The sequence below is a fragment of the Danio rerio genome, chromosome 24 (assembly GCF_052040795.2).
Source record: "Danio rerio strain M-AB ecotype USA chromosome 24, GRCz13ab, whole genome shotgun sequence".
NCBI classification, from domain to species: Eukaryota; Metazoa; Chordata; class Actinopteri; order Cypriniformes; family Danionidae; genus Danio; species Danio rerio.
The window spans coordinates 11,712,744-11,732,737 of NC_141044.1; the positions used below are offsets into that span (position 1 = coordinate 11,712,744).

Genomic DNA, 19,994 nt, shown 5'->3' on the forward strand with positions numbered 1-19,994 from the left:
TCTTATTTTAGTTTCTGGTCTATATTTTTAGAACAGAACAAACTAATGTTAACCTAAGCATTTAAATTGCACTTTAAGCTGAATACTTTTGCAAAATAACTATATCACGTACTGTCATTTTGGCAAATTGGTTATTATTATATATTATTATCTTTAAAAATGTGTCGGAAAGTATTTGAAAAATTATTTACATTTTAAAGGAGGGCTATTATTTTGACCGCAATTAAATCTTTTCATCAAAGCTTTCCAATTAGCAAACAGCAAAACATTCTTGCCTCGGAACAACTTTGATGAACTTTTTTGATCCATTTCAGATGCTGACTGCTGTATTATTTCAAATTCTTGTAGTGTTTGCATCATTAAATACAATTGTATTTAATGATGCAAACACTACAAGAATTTGAAATAATTTTGTGTATCAAAATATGTTTTTAAAATAAAATGTAGCATCGTTAGTTGATCTTTTCTTTATTTCAAAAGGTATACAAACTCACTTTTAAAAGTGAGTTTGTATACCTTTTGAAATAAAGAAAAGATCAACTAACGATGCTACATTTTATTTTAAAAACATATTTTGATACACTTATTGAGAAACAGGCTAAACAAAAAGCATAGTGGCAACGTATAAAGAGTTAATCATTTGTAGTTTGAAGCTGCTGCAATTTTATCAAATAAATCTTATCCTAAAAAAATGTCAGACAAAATCAAATTTATTATAATACTGTAAAAAAGCAAAAAGTTATATTAATAGTAAAAGCGGGTAATTCTGCTGCCTTCAAAGCAACAAGTTAACTTAAAAAAGTGAGTAAACATGTTGACTTAATTTTTTATCATTATGCATAAATATACTTTAAAGGTCAACTAATTGCTTTTTACAAAGTAGTTTGTATCAATCATCATAATAAATGACATTTTTGCAACTGTTTACTGTAAATCCTGAATGGTAAAATAGTATAACACATTTATTAGTGATAGTTGAAAACCAGTGCCAAAAACAGTGCCATTTTATAAATAATTTTCAGATAATGAAAGAGCACAACATTATTACTGTTGTTGTTGCATTTATTATCTCCACATATCGTTATATACCACGTCAAGTCTGGATAAACATTTTGCTACTTTGTGTCGCCACCCTAAGGTTAAAAGCAGCAACACGTTTAACAGCAACGCATTTTTAAGGGATAGTTCACTCAGAAATGTAAATTGACTCACTATTTGCTCAAATGGTTCCAAACCTTTATAGGTTTCTTTCTTCTTTTGAACACTAAAGAAGATTCTTGAAGAAAGCTAAAAACCTGTAACCACTTTTTTTCTTAACATGGAAGTGGTTACAGGATTTCAGCTTTCTTCAATTATCATCTTTAGACCTTTTCTGGTTAAGATTTTAAAATAAAAGTCTTCTTCTGTGTTTAACAAAGGAAGAAAAAAATGTCATAAAGATTTAAAACAAGTAAAAAGTGAGTAAATTATTTACATTTTCGGGTGAACTATACCTTCAACACAACACATTTATATTATTCTTGGCTGATTACATTTCTCTGAATATACCAATGAAATGCTTATTAATTAATTTCAGAAATAATCAGAAACTTGGTGCTGTAGTTATACAGTATATTGCTGTATATATTAATGTAGTCACAAATGTACAGTTTTGTACATTTATAGCACAAATGCAATTAAATTAAACCATTTATTAAATGTACATTTTATTTTTATTTAATTAAATGTAAAATGTAATGTAAAAGTGTTAACATTGAATTATTAATACTATTAACAACAAAAATGTGTACAAAAACTAACCTAAAAGATCAATTTAAATGAATGCTAAATATATTTTTAAATGGAGGAAACAATTAAAACACGGTAAAACTCACCCTATCAGCAACAACTTATCTGTTGCAGCTTTAGAAGGTTAGGGAAACTGAATGAAATAAATTATCTTCTCATGATAAAGAGAGCTTATAATAAAAAAAGGTCACAGGCATCAAGGAAGAAGATTCTTTATGGCTTTCAGAAATGTCAGCATATATAAAAGGAATGCATTCATGTAAATCAGTAAATAGCAGACACTCAAAAATCATAAGAACTCAAACCTTCCAAGGAAAATGATGATATTTAGACTGCTTACAGCATTCAAAAACCATTTGTAACAACTTTTACTTGACATATGATTAAAACATTCAGAAAGAAAACATCCCAGCAATCCTAAAAAAAATCAGTAACTTAAAAACATCATTCAAGGCATGTAAATATTTCATTCACTCATATAATATGCAGCAAAAATAATCAAAAAAAAAATCATGAATGTGAAAAAAGTTTGATGAGGATTGGGGACATTTACTACTTCTGAAACTTTTTTTACGCATGCTATTGTATAATGAGCACAACAGACTCAGATTATCTGACATTTCTCAGTTATCTGAGTCTCTGATAACTATTAGTGCATTGGTTGAGGCATTTTCCAAACTGCTAACTCATTAGTGCAAATAATTGATGAGCAAGAAGTGTTTCTGTTCGACTAATGACTCCGTTACCTCATTGATTTCTGCATCAGTGTATCCCACAGTGTAGAGACGTGGCTCACTCAGTCAGTGTGTAACTAAAATATTGATATACAATCATTTACAAATGCATTTGATAAAAGAATGAAGTATACTGATTTACTTGCACATATTTGACTTTTGATGACAGCAATTTGTGCTGTTGTATCTCTATTGGTTGAGAAATACAACTTGTCCAAACTCGGTCCTTGAGGGCCGGTGTCCTGCTGAGTTTAGCTCCAATTTGCTTTAACACACCTGCCAGGAAGTTTCTAATATATCTAGTAACAGCGTGATTAGCTGGTTCATGTGTGTTTAGATTTGGGTTGGAGCTATACTCTCTAGGACACCGGTCCTCCAGAACCGAGTTTAAACATTGACCTTATTTTTCAATGCGGAAGTGCGCTCGTTTTTGGGGATTGATTTAGAACCTCTAATTCAGTTGTATATGGGAGATACAAACAAAAGTGTCCATGACTATACACACAATGCAAACAAGCCAGAATAATATAATTAGAAAATATCAGTTTGCAACATCAAGTACCATAACATACTGTTTTAACGTCTAAAAATGAAAGGAAGTGAATGAGACTGGAAGTGTCGAGCCAAAGAGATTCAAATGGCCGTGCCTGATGGTACATGAAGAATAAGGTCAAAAAGGGACATTTGCCTTCTGTTAGCCCTACAACTTGAAGTTGTCTGGACTGGTTTATAGATATAGCTGAAGTCAAAATTATTAGCTCCCCGTAAATTATTAGCCCCTCAATATATTTTTTCGCCAATTTCTAACAAAAATAATGGACTCTATTTCTAATGATCTAGGAGCAAAGTCTAAAGAGCAGGGCACAAAGGCGTGTCCCAACCCACTTTTGCTATTTTAAGGATGGAAAATTATGCTCTGCGCCGCAGCGCATGGTCTAACAGGGTTGAGCTTACTCTCTTAATGAGTTATGGGTGTGTTTTGAGAATCAACCAAAGTCGCATCTCCCATTCCCTTTAAGAGTCAGTTGCACCTATGGTGCATTTGCTATTTACATGGTGGACTTTGTAAGTGGAAAAACTGAATGCTTCACTAGCGAGAAAACAGTTAAACAGATCATCTGCAGCACGAGGATAAAGAATAAGCCTGCTCCAATCGGCCTGTACTTTTACTTTCTCTCTTTTGTGGATACGAAAACGGTGTTTCAGCCTATGCACAGACATCCATTAGTCTACGTAAGTATTTTGTTTGTTAAGCGCAAAGATTTGTTGTAAAACTATTTCTAAATTCAGTTTTAATTTCCAGCAAAGGAATACATGAACAATATTAACCAAGTGTGGTCAAAAAATTTAGTTATATCCAAACAGACATGTAATGCCCCATATGATCCAAAACCTGACAAGTGGACAAATCTAAGCTTGCTTTTGATATAAAATATAAATATGCACATAATAAATAATACTGCTAATAATAATAGCATAGCAAGCAAGTTGTCATGAATAAAGTAAAAAAAGCACCTCGAGATGAAGAAGGCATGGAGGTATTGTTTTTATATTTATGTAGAAAGTAACATCTTTTGAAATATTTTAATCCTTTAATTCTTTTTTTATATGTAAAGATATTTCTGTCTTGCTGTGCATCCAGCGTGTTTTAAGCAATGTGTAAGTGAGGCGCACAACTAACATGCTCTGCGCTGGACATTGGACCTGCTTTCAGCTGGTCTATTGCTTCCTCAATTAGTTCTAGTCTATTAGTTCCTCAAAATAGCTACGCGCCAAAGAGATTCAAATGGCCGTGCCTGATGGTACATGAAGAATAAGGTCAAAAAGGGACATTTGCCTTCTGTAAGACCTACAACTTGTAGTTGTAGCTATGCGCCAACAATGCGCCTTAACACAGCTCTTTTATAGACCGAAACACCTATGAGTCCACAAAGTGGCACGAATAGATTGGCTATTTAAACAACGTGGCCGAAAATGGGAGAATAAAGGTTGCGTTGGTCTGAAAATAGCAACACGGGACGAACACGTCTTGCGCCTTATTGTGTCGGGTGTATGATAGGGCCCAATATTTTTCAACACATTTCTAACAATAATAGTTCTATTAAATAATTTATATAACTAATAATTAATTTATTTCATCTTTGATGGTATGGTGCATAAAATTTTACTAGATATATTTAAAAAAATAGTATTCAGCTTGAAGTGACATTTAAAGGCTTAACTGGGTTAATTAGGTTAACTAGGCAAGTTATTGTATTTAGGCAATCGTTGTATAAGAGTGGATTTTACTGTAGACAATTGACCTTAGTAGTTTTTAATCAGCAACACAGTGGCGCAGTAGGTAGTGTTGTTGCCTCACAGCAAGAAGGTCGCTGGTTCGAGCCTCGGCTTGGTCAGTTGGCGTTTCTGTGTGGAGTTTGCATGTTCTCCCTGCGTTTGTGTGGGTTTCCTCCGGGTGCTCCGGTTTCTCCCACAGTCCAAAAACATGCTGTAAAGGTGAATTGGGTAGGCTAAATTGTCTGTAGAGTATAAGTGTGTCTGGATGTTTCCCAAGGATGGGTTGCGGCTGGAATTCCATCCGCTGCGTAAAAACGTGCTGGATTAGTTGGCAGTTGATTCCACTGTGACCGTGAATTATTAAAGGGACTAAGCCGAAAAGAAAATGAATGAATGAATGTTTTTAATCTAGCCGAAATTGATCAAATAAGACTTTCTCCAGAGGGTAAAATAATATAGAAAATACTGTGAAAAAAATTCCTTGCTCTGTTAAACACCATTTGGAAAATATTTGAAAAAGAAAAATGATTCACTGGAGGGCGAATAATTTTGACTTAAACTGTATATGGGAATAATAATTTAGACACAATTAAGTGCGAATGGAATTGAGGTAATGAGTGCAGCAGCACTGGATCGGTTCACACAGCGTTAGTCACTCACTTCTTCAACCAAATCTGCAGAGATAAGAAAACAAGAAAATATGTTATACAAATGCAAAGCAGAAAGATTTTCATTATGAAACTGTTTTTAACAATGTACACTCTAGCTGAGCAATATGTAAAAAGTCTTATACCATGATATACAGTCATGTAAAAGTTGTCTTTGCATGTTTTTCATATGTTTGCATGACTGGCCTAGTCAATGTCCTGAACTGAATCCAATTGAGATGCTGTAGAACAGGGGTCACCAAACTTGTTCCTGGAGGGCCGGTGTCCTGCAGATTTTAGCTCCAACCCTAATCAAACACACTTGAACACCTGAAACATCCAAGCTGGTGTGTTGAGGCAAGTTAGAGCTAAACCCTGCAGGAGCACTGGCCTTCTAGGACCGAGATTGGTGTAGAACATAGGTCTCAAACTGGATTCTTGGAGGGCCTCAGCTCTGCACAGTTTTGGTCCAATCCTAATCGAACAGCTGATCCAACTTATCAAGATGTTCAAGGCTACTAGAGACTATTAAGCAGGTGTGAGTGATGGTTAAAGCTAAACAGTGCAGAGCACACAGAGCTATGCATTGCTGTAGAATGACCTTAAAAAGGCAGTTTATGCTCGGAAACCTTCCAATGTGGCTGAATTACAAGCATTCTGCAAGGATGAGTGGGCCAAAATTCCTCCACATCGCTTTATCAGACTTTGAAATTATCGAAAATGCTTATTTGCAGTTGTGGCCCAAGCAGTTATTAGGTTTAGGGGGCAATCACTTTTTTAAACAGGCCTATATACTTTTGGGTTTTGTTTTCCATCAATAACAAAATCCTTGCATGATGTGTTTACTTGTGTTATCTTTGACATTAAAAGTGTGTGAAACATGCAAAAAAAAAAAAAAAAAGAACTCAGAAAGGGGCAAAACTTTTTCGCACCACTGTTCATGATCTCATATGTATACAGTACATATTGACCAGATGTAAAGGACAGTTCCTTTTTTACAATTCAAAGTATATACTTGGAAATGTACTCATTCCTATGTGATCCTAAATTTTTCACTTTTTGTAGAACTTCAGGGAAAATGTTTGATCAAAAAGTTGAAAAATAAACCTTTACAAAATATAAAACAAATGATTACACGTCCAACATAAAAAATATTGCTAAATAAAATGCAAGATGTAAACATTGTGCTTTCAGGATTGCAACTTTCTCATGCTGCTGTTATTCATGTTTCTGTCTGCATTACTGTAATGGCATGTAATATCATGCTCATATAATTTATAAAAAAGTATTACTTTAAGCAATGTATTTTGTGACTCCACAAAGTAAATAAAAGCGCATAATATGAAATGACACACCTTTTGATTTGTCCATATATATATAGCCCCCTGATAATTATTTTATATCTGATAATGTTTTTTTTCTTTTGGAGAAAGTCTTCTTTGTTTTATTTCAACTAGAAAAAAGCAGTTTTAAATTTTTTAAAACCCTTTTAAGCTCAAAATTATTAGCCCCTTTAAGCAATTTTTTTCACTAGTCTACAGAACAAACCATCATTATACAATAACTTGCCTAATTACCCTAACCTACCTAGGTAACCTAACAAACCTAGTTAAGCCTTTAAATGTGACTTTAGGCTGTATAGAAGTGTCTTGAAATATATCTAGTAGATTATTATTAGCTGTCATCATGGCAAAGATAAAATAGATCAGTTATTATAAATGAGTTATTAAAACTATTATATTTAGAAATGTGTTGAAAAAATTTTCACTCCGTTAAACAGAAATTGGAAATAAACATAAACTGGGGAGCAAATAATGGCTAATAATTCTGACTTCAACTATATATATATATATATATATATATATATATATATATATATATATATATATATATATATATGAGTAATATCACACGGGTAGCAGTGCGATATGGCTGTATATTGGCACTGGTGGGAGGTGTGCGTTGAACCAGAACAGAACTGTTGTATATATATATATATATATATATATATATATATATATATATATATATATATATATATATATATATATATATATATAAATAGCACAGCCCTGGTAAACATAATGATTTGATTTTGCTATCTATTTTGATGGACATGTTAACACATACTGTTGTCTATAAGTTACACTGCAATTTATTTTGATAAAAGTATTAGTAGACCATAAGGTTATGGTTAGAGCATTGTTGACATGCACTTGCAAAAGGTTCTTATAGTCATGAGAATGTTGATAGGTGGAGCAGTGTCAGTAGATAAATCTGCTGCTAATACTCCAATGACTGTTTGATAAATTACAAAAAATGCATAATTTTTGCACTATACTGCATCTCATTAAAGTTTTTTCTGATGAATTCTACATATTTCTACACATTCTATATATCAGAGAGTTACAATATCGGTACAAGTTTTTAATCAATCCTTATCAACTTAATAATATAATTAACTTTTTTCTTCATTCATTTTCCTTCAGCTTAATCCCTTTATTCATCAGGGGTCTCCACAGTGCAATAAATCGCCAACTTATCCAGAATATGTTTTACGCAGTGGATGCCCTTCAAGCCACAACCCAGTACTAGGAAGAACTTATACGGCCAATTTAGCTTATTTAGTTCACCCATAGCATATATCTTTGGACTGTGGGACAAAACCCACACGAACATGGGGAAAACATGCAAACTCCACACAGAAATGGCCATTGACCAAGCCAGTCAATGAGAAAATATTACATTAGAGTGCATTATATTTAGTATTACATTTATTGCATATTAATTTTTCACACAATTAAGCAAAAGTTAAATATATTTTCCTGACTTATAGTGTATGAAAATTTGTTGTTCACAATGTTTCATAAATTCTTAAATTATGAATTTTTGTAATTGTTTAATGTAAAATGTATGTTGTGAATTTGAATGCTACAGCTGTTACTAATGTACATTTTTATTTAGTATTTAATGTGATTTTATTCATTGAAATAATGTTTTTTAAATATATATTTTCTAGATAAAAATATTGTGTAACTAATATAAACACTTTATTACTAATTTAAGCTCAATGAAACTGTTGACAGAAAAAAGTACTGATTAGCCAAATTAAAGGAAGCTATCATATAAAAATATTACAAATAACATTATTTCATGTTTCTGTTCAGAGGTGAAATTCCTTACACATCCACACCCTCACAGTATGATATGAAATGGAAACTCAAAGAGAACCAAAGGATACCAGGAAAATGAATTATTCAGAAAGAAAATGAATTATACTCAGAGAAATACAATTAAACTGGACAGTGCTGTAAAAGCTATTGTGTATTATATATGCTAAGACATATACTAGTAGTGTCCATGTAAAACAAAAACACTTAGCATTTTTTCACTATGTATGTGAATTACGTTCTTGTCTCTTTGTGCAGTGTGTAACACTGTTGTGCAAAAAATAAATCAGATTTAAAGGTATAGTTCAACCAAAAATAAAACAAATACTCACAATTTGTTCACCCTTAAGTGGTTCCAAACTTTTATGAGTTTCTTTCTTCTGTTGAACACAAAAGAAGATCATTTGAAGAAAGCTGAACACCTGTAACCATTGACTTACATAGTAGGACAAACAAATGCAATGGAAGTCAATGATTACAGGTTTCTAATGTTTTTCAAAATAACTTTTTTTTGTGTTTAACAGAATAAAGAAACTCATAAAGGTTTGAAACTAGTGTGAGCAGGGGCGGATTTAGTGATTTTGGGTCCCTAAACAATTCCAGCCATGGGGTTCAGGTTCTGAAATGCACCCTTTCTACTTTTTTTTTAATTTTAATTTATATTGCTGTTTTTTATATCACTCAATCTTCTTTTCTTAATTTTAATTTAATGTAATTTGTGCATTTTTAAAGATTAGATTACTACTAAAAAGATAAATACATATTTTTTTTATATAAATTGACTGCTCCATGATGGATTTTTTATTATTTAATATTATTATTATTATTATTACATAACATTACATTATTATAATAATATTATACTTGATTGTATATGAAATAATAGTTAATTCATTAAAATTTAATTTGTTTAACTCTCACCATACAAAATATTATAGAAAACGATGTTATATAAAGTTTATACTTCTAGATCAGGGGTCACCAATCTTGCTCCTGGAGGTCCGGTGCCCTGCAGGGTTTAGCTCCATCTTGCCTCAACACACCTGCCTGGGTGTTTCACGTATACCTAGTAAGACCTTGATTAGCTTGTCCAGGTGTATTTGATTAGGGTTGTAGCTAAAATCTGCAGGACACCGGACCTCCAGGAACAAGTTTAATGATCCCTCTTCTAGATATTTATTGGGGGCCCCCAGATTTCCTGGGGTCCTAAGCAGCCGCTTTCCTTGCTTATTGTTTAAATCCGCCCCTGAGTGTGAGTAAATGATGACATCATTACTATATCATGTCATATCATATCATATCTTAACTCACTTTGTGGAGGATCCACATCCATTGACCGCAGTGAGTTGCAGGATCCATTCTGTTTTGGTCTAGCCCCAAGTTCCCTGTTCTCCTTCACAGAATTGGAATTTAGATTTAGACTTTGAAGTTGATTTTGTGTTTTTATTTCGTCTTGCTTGAGGATGAAGCAGCCGCCCTCTTCAGCTACAATCTTCTCAACCTTCTCCATCAGCTGAGGCAGCTGTGGGTGCTCACCAAAAATATAGTTATTGATCACATGATATCTCTTCTTACATTTGTCCAGCACCCACTGAAGGTCACGACCTTCTCTTCGTATATGCCTTTCTATAGACCTGTCCTTCAAAATCTCAGCCCAGGTGAACACCACCAAGGTGTGCTTCCACACGTCCTCACCAAACAAAGCCAAGTTCTCTTCTATACGAGCGCGGTCCGTTTCGGTGAACATGCCCACTGGTATGACCAGCAGGAATGCGTGGGGTCCAGGTTGCAACATGCTAACGCTTCGTACCATCTCCTGCTGATAGTCTGCTGGTGTGGTCTGGGCTGAGAACCAGCCAGGAGTGTCTACTACCGTTACTTGGCGCAAATCGATCTCGGTTTCACGTTTCACACAGAATTCAGCTGCTCGTTCCAGACGAAACTCTTCACGGCCCAGAATAGTATTGCCAGTCAGGCTTTTACCTGGCCATCTCCAGCCAAGCAGGATCAGACGGAGCTCTGGGAGACGGTTAGCCTCACGGGTGGCTGCTGCCAATTGTTTATCTTCCTCAGGGTCAAGTCGGTCATCAGCTGTAAGGGTCCAAGACATTATTATTTTTGGGGGTCTAACAATAATCTGGCAATTGATGCATTGGTAAAAGAAAGATATGTAATGCTTAATGATATGGCATATGAACATGTATATATTATGCTGTTACATTACTTTTAATTGTTACTTAGTATTTTATGTGTTGTGACATAGCTATAACAGTTTCAATTTATTCACTTATTTGTTGAATTCCAATATATTCCATTAATATTTCTACATATATTATTATAACGTATTGATTTGATGTGTTAATACCATTGCATAACTGTTTGTGGTATTTTTATGGAATCTTATGTTTTGATAATACATATCTGCCAAACAAAAAACAAACAAAAATCTTTTGGATAACTGTGCTGGTAACGTTACATACACTTATACCTATGGTGTTAAATAATATATTGAAAGAATACAATGCCTTTATTCCATTATGGAGACATATAGGTCAAGCAAAACATTGTCAGTGATAATATTTTCCCAATGATGTAAAGTCTAAAAGCACAGAGTGTCTTAATCTGAAATTTGGTCTTATGACATCCATTTCCTCCTACTCCTTTCTAGAATAGATGAACAATCCGATTTCCCCCGATTTGTATTTACCTAAATTCCCAAGCAAAATTATTAATAAACAGTAGCTTGTGTTTTATTCAGTAAAAAACTTTATCATTAATAAACCTATTTAAAAACTATAAATACTTTTATATTTGTACACAATAAGGTTTTCACTATAACAACTAGAACACTATAAACGAGGATGCATTGTTTTACATCAGCGACTGTAAATATTCTCGTCATATGTTGCTTAATAATTAATAACTCTTGGATGTGTGTTTTTGATAATATGAGAGGATCTGTTGTTACTTAAGCTCACCTGTGAACGTCATACCTGTCTGAATAAGCTACGGAAACATTGAGACGTGTCACAATCACCCGACGTACTGTACACTAGCCGGCTAAAGTAATGCGCACAAAGCCAAACTTAAGTACAACTGCTGCGTTATAAAACATGAATCAACTGTTTATTAACAGTATACGTATATAAACAACTTACCGGCTGTATTTGGTGATCTATTTGAACTCATGACGATTCCGTGTTTGTAACTTAAAACGCGTGTCGCATAGTAATCCGGGAGAGGAAAAAAAACACGATTTCCTGCTTGCTTCGGCAGCAAAGGCGGGCGGGAGATGTCTTGATTCGAGAACTATTCTTTTGAGTCGGATCTTTTTACTGAATCTTTTGAGCCGGTCAGTGAGGTTCTCGAAAAAACGGTCTGACTGAGACGTTGCAGTTAACTTTAAATATCACAGTAAGCCTTTATACTTATTGCTTATTGTAATATATTTATAAGTACATACTTTCAATAAAAACAAATTGCTATAATAGGTTTTAAATATTCACTTTTCTTTGTAATTTTAGGATATTGACTGTTGATTAACTGATTAATGTACTTAAGTACCACTACATAAACATTATTCATAATAAAGACATTATAAACAATGATTTGGACAACGTAGTTGAACTTTTAGGCGACCATTTGATGACGTAATTACTGGATGAACAAATGATTCAAAAGAACCGAGTCTGAGTCATTGGGGGTGGCTCGTGAGCTCACAACATTATTATGCCAAGGTGAACTGGAGGGTTTAGCTAAACTGAGCTGTATATGTCCAAACCATAATTAAGACACACACAATATACATTTAAAAAGCCACTTTTTAAGTTTAAGCAAAAATCCCAAACTCAAAAAAAGCAATATGTTGAATATATGCTGAATATCTTTGTACTTTTGATACAATACAAGTATTAAGATAAAGTAATTTGAAAAATCAAAATGCATTGTACTCAAAAGCCAAAACCCATCTAGAAAGCAAAAGTCACTAGTCTCACAAAATCATGTAGCAAACACTGAAGTACTGTAATAGCAAATGTGTCAAAACATAAACGTAAAACCACTTTTTTCACATTTCATGAGTTTAATTTTCACCCAAACCCCAGTATTCTACATTTACATTTAATTAAAAAAAAATTAAATTTTAATATCCTTCACATAAAACAATACTATTTACACAAAGCAAGGTAATCCTTAATCTTCAAGACCACCACAAAGTAATTATTTTGTATACAAATGTTTCCCTTCACAAATGTTTCTATTTTTTCTTTCAAAAACATCTTACTATTTAACAAATTACTGGCAGGATAAACAGCAGAGCTACGAGTGCAAGTAAGCTTCAGGTAAGATTGAGTTTGTGTGTACGGTTGTTTATGATGCCCAGGAAGCCAACCTCTTCATATCATGATCATCCTCCACTCTCTTCTTTGAGGCTAGAAGAGTAAAATAACAGACATTTAGTTAAAGCGCAGAGTGAATAATAAAATATGAACTCATTGTGTATAGATTGAATGTGTAGGTGTATTTGCATACTTACTTGCCCTGTGGCTTGGTCTTGTGCTGGGCAGTTTGTGGGTTGGTGCGCTTGGTAATCTGCCCATGCTCTTCATACTTTCTTCCAAGTCCTCCTGTTCCAACTCGGCCAGTTCTGCCAACAACTCATCCTGATAGATAGAAAGGTAGGTAGAAATATAGGTAGGTGGGGGTGGGTAGGTAGAAATGTGAGTGGGTGGGTGTGTGTGTGTGTATATGTGGATGAATAGATAGATAGATAGATAGATAGATAGATAGATAGATAGATAGATAGATAGATAGATAGATAGATAGATAGATAGATAGATAGATAGATAGATAGATAGATAGATAGATAGATAGATAGATAGATAGATAGATAGATAGAAAGATGGATGGATGGATGGATGGATGGAAATACATCAGTAAAAATAAACAAAAAAGATTATGTTTAAGATAATTCAAAATTTTAAATATTAATGACTAAAATGATTAATAAAGCAGAAATAAATTCATAAAAAGCTTTAAATCATTTGAGTGTGAGTAAACAGTGAGAAAAATTTCATTTGTGGTGAACTATCACTTTAAAAAGTAAAAAACTAATTTCACTACCAACTAAAACGTGCAATTAATTCCTTTAATTCATAGTATTCACCTCATCAAACTGGTCACCGAAAGGTTGTGAGATGGCATCACTGATCTCCTGAGCTACTTCCTGTTGTTCGGTAATGTCCTGCATGAGGGAGTCAATCTTATCCAAATCTCTGTAAATGATAGAGGCAGAATGAATGACAACTGTTTGCAACTGTAGCAATTAGATGACTGTTTTAAACAGCCCTCCTTTCAGCATTTGTAAGATTTCCCACAGCTGAGCTGGTCAACTGCAAAGAATATCGGAGAGACAACATCATGACAGTATCCTATGATTCAGACAGTTTTAAATCAGTCTGACAGTGTTAAAACCATCGAAGCTTACCATAAATGAACTTTGAAAATTTTCCATTACAATTATCCATACATCCCATGACCTCTACAATTCAATCCACAAAATACTTCACAGTCACTGTATTTTTATTCTGCATCAAAAATAACTTGTAAGGTTAATTTGTGGAGTAATAATAATAATAATAACATTCTATTTTGATCCATATTGAACGCAATCACAGAGACTTAAGCACTTTGTCAGAAATGCAATGTGTTTGGTCACGAATAATTCAAGGGTTACTTCAACTAATAGTAAAACATCTGTTAGTATTTATTCACCCTTATGTCATTTCAATTCTCTGAGACCTTTGGTCATGTTCAGAACACAAATTAAGATGTTTTAGAGCAAATGCAAGGCCGGGGCCCAAGTCCTGCCTGCTGAATTTTATTTGGCCCCGTAAGAGCATATGAATCACACAAAATCTGAATTTAAGTATTCATGTGATTAGTACTTACTGGGTGGCAAAAAAATGTGAATTACACAACGCATTTGCAATGAATGTGCAAAATTATCTTCAATCGAGCGTTCAAGATTTTCAACTGGAGTCAGTACATTGATGTATATCAATGCATGTTTGTTTTGCATATAATTTTGAGCATGGTTGCTTTTCCATGGTTTTGCTTTTCTCAAATGTAACCGAATTTTGAAGAGACAATGACTTGTGTCTCTTGATGGAGAAAAGTGGATTTCTTAACCTAAAGTTAAAATAACCCAGGGATGTTATATTTATTTACAGTTTACGGTCTTATTTGTTTTATTTCAGCTAGAATAAAAGCAGTTTAAAATTTTTAAAAAACATTTTAAGGCCAAAATTATTAGCCCCTAAAATACATTGCTTTAAAATGGAAAACAGACATTGATGTACCGATTGGACTGTAGATCTCAGAAGTTTGCAACTGCATACCCCTAGAGAAGATCACATATTCTTTGAGAGGAAGTATAAAGGAAGGATAAAGTATTTAATCAGATTTGGAATCCATTTTTTAATTATATTAATTAAATTAAAACAGTTTTTTTCCACTGGTTTAAACTGTATCTCCTCCCTTTTTATTTATTTTTATTTTAATTTTTTATTGAGTATGATTGCTGCTTTGTTTTGATGTTCTGTATTGTTAATTCTTGAAAAAGCTAAATAAAAACATATAATCAAAAAAAAAAATGATTAGCCCCTTTAGGCTACATTTTTTGATAGTCTACAGAACAAACCATTGTTATACAATAACTTGCCTAATTACTCTAACCTCTTTAGTTAATCTAATTAATCTAGTTAAGCCATTAAATGTCACTAAGCTGTCTAGAAGTGTCTTGAAAAATATGCAGTCAAATATTATTTACTGTCATCATGGCAAAGATAAAATAAATCAGTTATTAATGAGTTATTAAAACTATTATGTTTAGAAAAAAATCCCTGTTAAACAGAAATTGGGGGGAAAATAAACATGGGGGCAAATAATTTAGGGGGTTTAATAATTCTGATTGCAACTGTACACATATAAAATCCATGTATTATTTTGTTACTGTTATAATGTAATGAAGAGACAATAATTTAACAATATGTAAAGGAGTAGTAAAATTTATAAAGTCTGACTTGCCCTTTGAGGGCAAACATTAATGCTGAAGTGGCTGATGTGCATATTATGACTTTGTTTGCCAATGTTGTTCCTTCCTCGTCAGGGTTCGCGTTTACTATGGGCAGTATGACGTATTGCCAATAGAGTCAGCAGTGGGACACACAAGCATTTTACTGCCCATAGTAAACATGCACCGGGACCTGACAGGGCTGAAGAGAGGACTTTGGTGAACAAAGCATATACAGTTGAAGTCAGAATTATTAGCCCCCCTGTTTATTTTTTCCCCAATTTCTGTTTACCGGAGAGAAGATTTTTTTTTTTCAACACATTTTTAAACATAATAGCATTAATAACTCATTTCTATTAACTGATTTGTTTTATCTTTGCTATGATGACAGTAAACAATATTTTACTAGATATTTTTCATGACACTTCTATACAGCCTAAAGTGACATCTAAAGGCTTAACTAGGTTAAATAGGTTAACTAGGCAGGTTAGGGTAATTAGTCAAGTTATTGTACAACGATGGTTTGTTCTGTAGACTATCGAAAAAAATAGCTCAAAGGGGATAATAGTTTTGACCTTAAAAGGGTTTTAAAAAAATTAAAAACTGCTTTTATTTTAGTCGGAATTAACCAAAAATAAAAAATGGGGGCTAATAATTCAGGGGCGCTAATAATTCTGACTTCAACTATATATATTTGTTTCAGTTTTAGTTCTCGTAATTGAGTTAACATAACATGTTCAGTGTCAACTCTTAACAAAGCTTAATGTTTGCACAGATTACATTAACCCATGTGCAAAACTCTTAGAACATGAACAGAAACTCAACCCTAAATCACACAAATGCAACTTTTACAAATAGATGTAAAAAATTAATTAATTAACGAAGAATAAAGACAAACGGCATATTAAAGTTCACATATGTAGTAAAACATGCCTCGTTTACATTTTTTGAAGAAACTGAAGAAAAATTAGAACAAGTTTTATGTTTATATAGAAAAGATGTTACTGTATATAATCTTATGCTTGGCTGATGTGTTTGGTTGTAAAAGTGCATCTACAGGTCCTTCTATAAACAGTCACAGCAGATTAAGATTGTGCGCCACAGAATGAGCACTTTAATAAATCTGAAAATATGTATTATTTATTGCTTATTATTATTTTCTATTATTAGTTTATTTATTGCGAATTTTTTGTTTGGTTTCAGTTAACAAAAAAAAAAAAAAAATTTTTTTTAGAATTTAATTTTTCGTTTATGTAAATAAATTTGGTTCATGGATGCATGACCCTTCAATTCATTAGTAAATTTTAATATGTAGAGAAAACAAGTAATCCTGCATACTACAAATACTTGCTGAATGATTTATTAAATTAAATGTATTTAATAAATTGTTCAGCACGTATCAATAATGTGCGGGATTACTTGTTTATTTCACACTTTGACATACTGATTTTTTTTCTACACACCAATCTTGGCTTCAGGAGTGTTGATTTGGTGTTGATTAAATTTCAGTGTGTATAAAGCTTCTGTAAGCAACAGTTATTTATCTGTTTGTGTTCATAGTCATTACACAAAATAACAATAGCATAAAGAACAGCAATTACAATACGCACATTTTCTCATGAACGCCTTTGATAGCTTTAGCGGCGTATCCCATGTTCTTCAGGACTTCTGTGTTTGTGGTGGCATTCTCAAGGGACTCTCGCTGGAACTCAATAGTTGACAGTGTCCCATCAATCTGGGTCAGTTGCTGCTCAAAACGTTTCTTCCTCTTAAGAGCTTGAAGTGCGGCTGAGGATAAAAAAAAGTTACTGTTTATTATCATTTCAATAAGATATTAATAAAACATACATTTCAAACATTATATGTATATCATTTACTATTGTTAATCATATTAAACACTTGCATGTTATGTAGATTTTTAAATATGTGCCTATGTTTAGGGAATATAAACTATATATTTAACGATATAAGAAATAGAGCAAATGACAACATGAAACAAAGTTGTCGTTGCATGTTAACAAGATAACAAGAAATTATGTGGAAAGAAAGAATAGTTTATATGTAAAACAACTTGCTTTCGTAAATTTTGAACACACACACACACACACACACACACACACACACACACACACACACACACACACACACACACACAAAATAAACGAAGTACCACATAAAAAAACAACAGAAGTCCAAAAAAAGCTATAAGAAGTTCATGCATCTGGGAGTAAACCACATGCTCATGTAAACGCACAAAGAGACAACTGTAAATGAGGAGTGTCCAGATGAACTGCATGTTTCAGGTGCAACAGGGCGTCACTCTGCATAAACAAAAGTCATGTTTCACTGACATGTTTCACTTGGGTGTTGTTATACTTTCACGATGTAAATGATGATGCTTTCAAATGCATATTATGTAACAAAGATTTAGTCGATTATAGTAAGGGTAAATAAAAGGTGTTGGAGATTTTGTTTTACTATTCCTTTATCCAACGGTTTGTATGATATCCCTCATAAAACACGAACCACATAAATGTAAAGAGTTATTTAAGACGTACACAGCTATTTATGCTATTTACTCTGAAAACAAACTTTATTACAACCTTATAAAAGTTTTGTAAGGGCTATGCATAATGTGTCAGTGAAGAACAGGATTTAGAAATATGAATAAGATTTTTTTGTAATTTTATAAATATAAATATATAAGCACTGTATTTAAAAAAAAAACTTTAATTAAAGAAAGCTTCTCTTTATCAGGATGTTTAAAGTATTAACAGGATGTTTAAATTGATCAACTTTAAATGCGAAGATGTCATTGGCAGCCTACCTCTTTTGTTTTTGGTGCCATTCTTCTTGGCGATCACGATTTCCTGCTCGATTCTGCTCTCCAGGTATTCCTGTTTTTTAGTTAACATCGCCTCCGTCTCTCTCAGTCTGTTGATGGCCTCCTGCGGCGATGGACCGGACCGAGACCGGTGCTTAGATTTAGAACTGGATCCAGAGCTAGAACTGGACCTGGAGCTGGATGAGCTTGAAGAGCTCACCTTAAACATTTTAGAAATTTTACTCATTTTTAAGATAGGCTTGAAATTACAGATCAGGAACCGACTTGTTTAAAATATAAAGCTAGGATCCCAAGAGAACGTGGCAATTCTTGACAGTTTGCTTTTCAGATTCGACTCAATTCAAAACAACATAACCCAACCTCTTCCTGAAATTCAACACCTGTGCGCACTGCTCACGTAAATTGCACCACATTAATGTTGCTGAAGACACGCCTTTTCAGAATGGAGCCGACGTCAAACAATGGGCGGGGTAATAGTGCCGAAAGCTTTCTCTTATTGGTCAGATACGACAGGTAAAATACTTTTACAATGATAGCTCATGTTCTTTTTGCAAACAAGCAAAGGAGACACATCTATTTTTAGATGTGTCCAATTTCCAAGCAATTTTGGTTACACCTTATTAATTAACATATTAATTAACATAGTTAATACAAATTCTCATAATATTTCATTTTTAATTACAATAATAATAATAAAATCATGGAACAGACTACAATTTCGTTTACTATTTTAAATGGTAAATATTCACAAACAAAATCCCTCCTATCCTCTTTTTTAGAATCTTAAACTATCTTCTTTTGATAAAGAATGATATAAAAAAAAAACATTGTTAAATATTGAACAGAGATATTCAAAGAATCATGCTTTCCTTATATGTTTTGTTGGAATATCATAGTAACATCATTTTCTTTTATTATTTTATTAAAAATATATATATTTTATTGTTATATTGTGTGTATTTATTTATTTTAATTAGTTTTTCTTTTGTAATATTTTAATTGTATGTGTGTGACTCTGTGGATGAGGGTTTATTTATTTATTTATTGAAAGTAATCACTTATTGTTTTATTAAGAGATGTAGGTTTATTTCTTGCAGAATACACAGCAGATTCTGCTGATCTAATGCTGTAACTCCGTTATTTTACGTTTTTTTTTTTCCCGACAGCTGGGAAATTTTGCTTAAAAAATTTAACGTAAAATAACAGGCGTTACATTACAGAAATTACCTTGAATTTAAATTTTCGGTAAAATTCTGTTATTTTATGTTGTTTTTCTTCCGGTAGCTGGGGTACTGGAATAAAAAAAAAACTAAAATAACAGACGTTAAATTACAGAAATTTACCGAAAATTTAAAATAATTTTTTTTTACAATGTATAACATCTCTGCTGTTATTGGTTTGTTATTTTCAAGTTCCCGTCAAGCTCCTCTAATTTTAAATGCAAATTTAACAGCTTGTTTC

General features: G+C 32.9%; 2 protein-coding genes across 4 annotated transcripts; both read right to left on the bottom strand.

The window, feature by feature from the left end:
* Positions 1–5,246: 5,246 nt before the first annotated feature.
* Positions 5,247–11,927, bottom strand: gimapl (GTPase, IMAP family member like). 2 transcript variants are annotated; one of them, NM_001366027.1, is made up of 4 exons: positions 11,775–11,927; positions 9,928–10,707; positions 8,949–8,996; positions 5,247–5,473 (listed from the first exon to the last, which is right to left on the bottom strand). In NM_001366027.1, exons 1-3 carry the CDS (start codon positions 11,803–11,805, stop codon positions 8,980–8,982), a joined length of 828 nt encoding a protein of 275 aa, NP_001352956.1. In that variant the 5' UTR covers positions 11,806–11,927; the 3' UTR covers positions 5,247–5,473; positions 8,949–8,979. The 2 variants fall into 2 exon arrangements, with proteins under 2 accessions (NP_001352956.1, NP_001352955.1); NM_001366026.1 differs by lacking the exon at positions 8,949–8,996.
* A 490-nt stretch (positions 11,928–12,417) lies between these two features.
* Positions 12,418–18,921, bottom strand: chmp4c (charged multivesicular body protein 4C). Of its 2 annotated transcripts, NM_001017844.2 has the most exons (5): positions 18,516–18,870; positions 17,299–17,476; positions 13,781–13,889; positions 13,151–13,277; positions 12,418–13,046 (listed from the first exon to the last, which is right to left on the bottom strand). In NM_001017844.2, exons 1-5 carry the CDS (start codon positions 18,757–18,759, stop codon positions 12,985–12,987), a joined length of 720 nt encoding a protein of 239 aa, NP_001017844.2. In that variant the 5' UTR covers positions 18,760–18,870; the 3' UTR covers positions 12,418–12,984. The 2 variants fall into 2 exon arrangements, 1 of the variants encoding a protein (NP_001017844.2); XR_015524463.1 differs by lacking the exons at positions 12,418–13,046; positions 13,151–13,277; positions 13,781–13,889 and adding an exon at positions 15,186–15,444 and having other exon boundaries at positions 16,095–17,476; positions 18,516–18,921.
* Between the last annotated feature and the right edge of the window lie 1,073 nt (positions 18,922–19,994).

Coding starts and splice junctions, on each gene's coding strand:
- chmp4c (NM_001017844.2), bottom strand. CDS start 18,759: ATGAGTAAAATTTCTAAAATGTTTAAGGTGAGCTCTTCAAGCTCATCC. Junction 17,477..18,515: donor TGGCACCAAAAACAAAAGAG/GTAGGCTGCCAA, acceptor TTTTATCCTCAG/CCGCACTTCAAGCTCTTAAG. Junction 13,890..17,298: donor AAAGGCGTTCATGAGAAAAT/GTGCGTATTGTA, acceptor TATCATTTACAG/AGATTTGGATAAGATTGACT.
- gimapl (NM_001366026.1), bottom strand. CDS start 11,805: ATGAGTTCAAATAGATCACCAAATACAGCCG. Junction 10,708..11,774: donor TAGATCACCAAATACAGCCG/GTAAGTTGTTTA, acceptor GGACCCTTACAG/CTGATGACCGACTTGACCCT. Junction 5,474..9,927: donor GGATGTGGATCCTCCACAAA/GTGAGTTAAGAT, acceptor TTATCTCTGCAG/ATTTGGTTGAAGAAGTGAGT.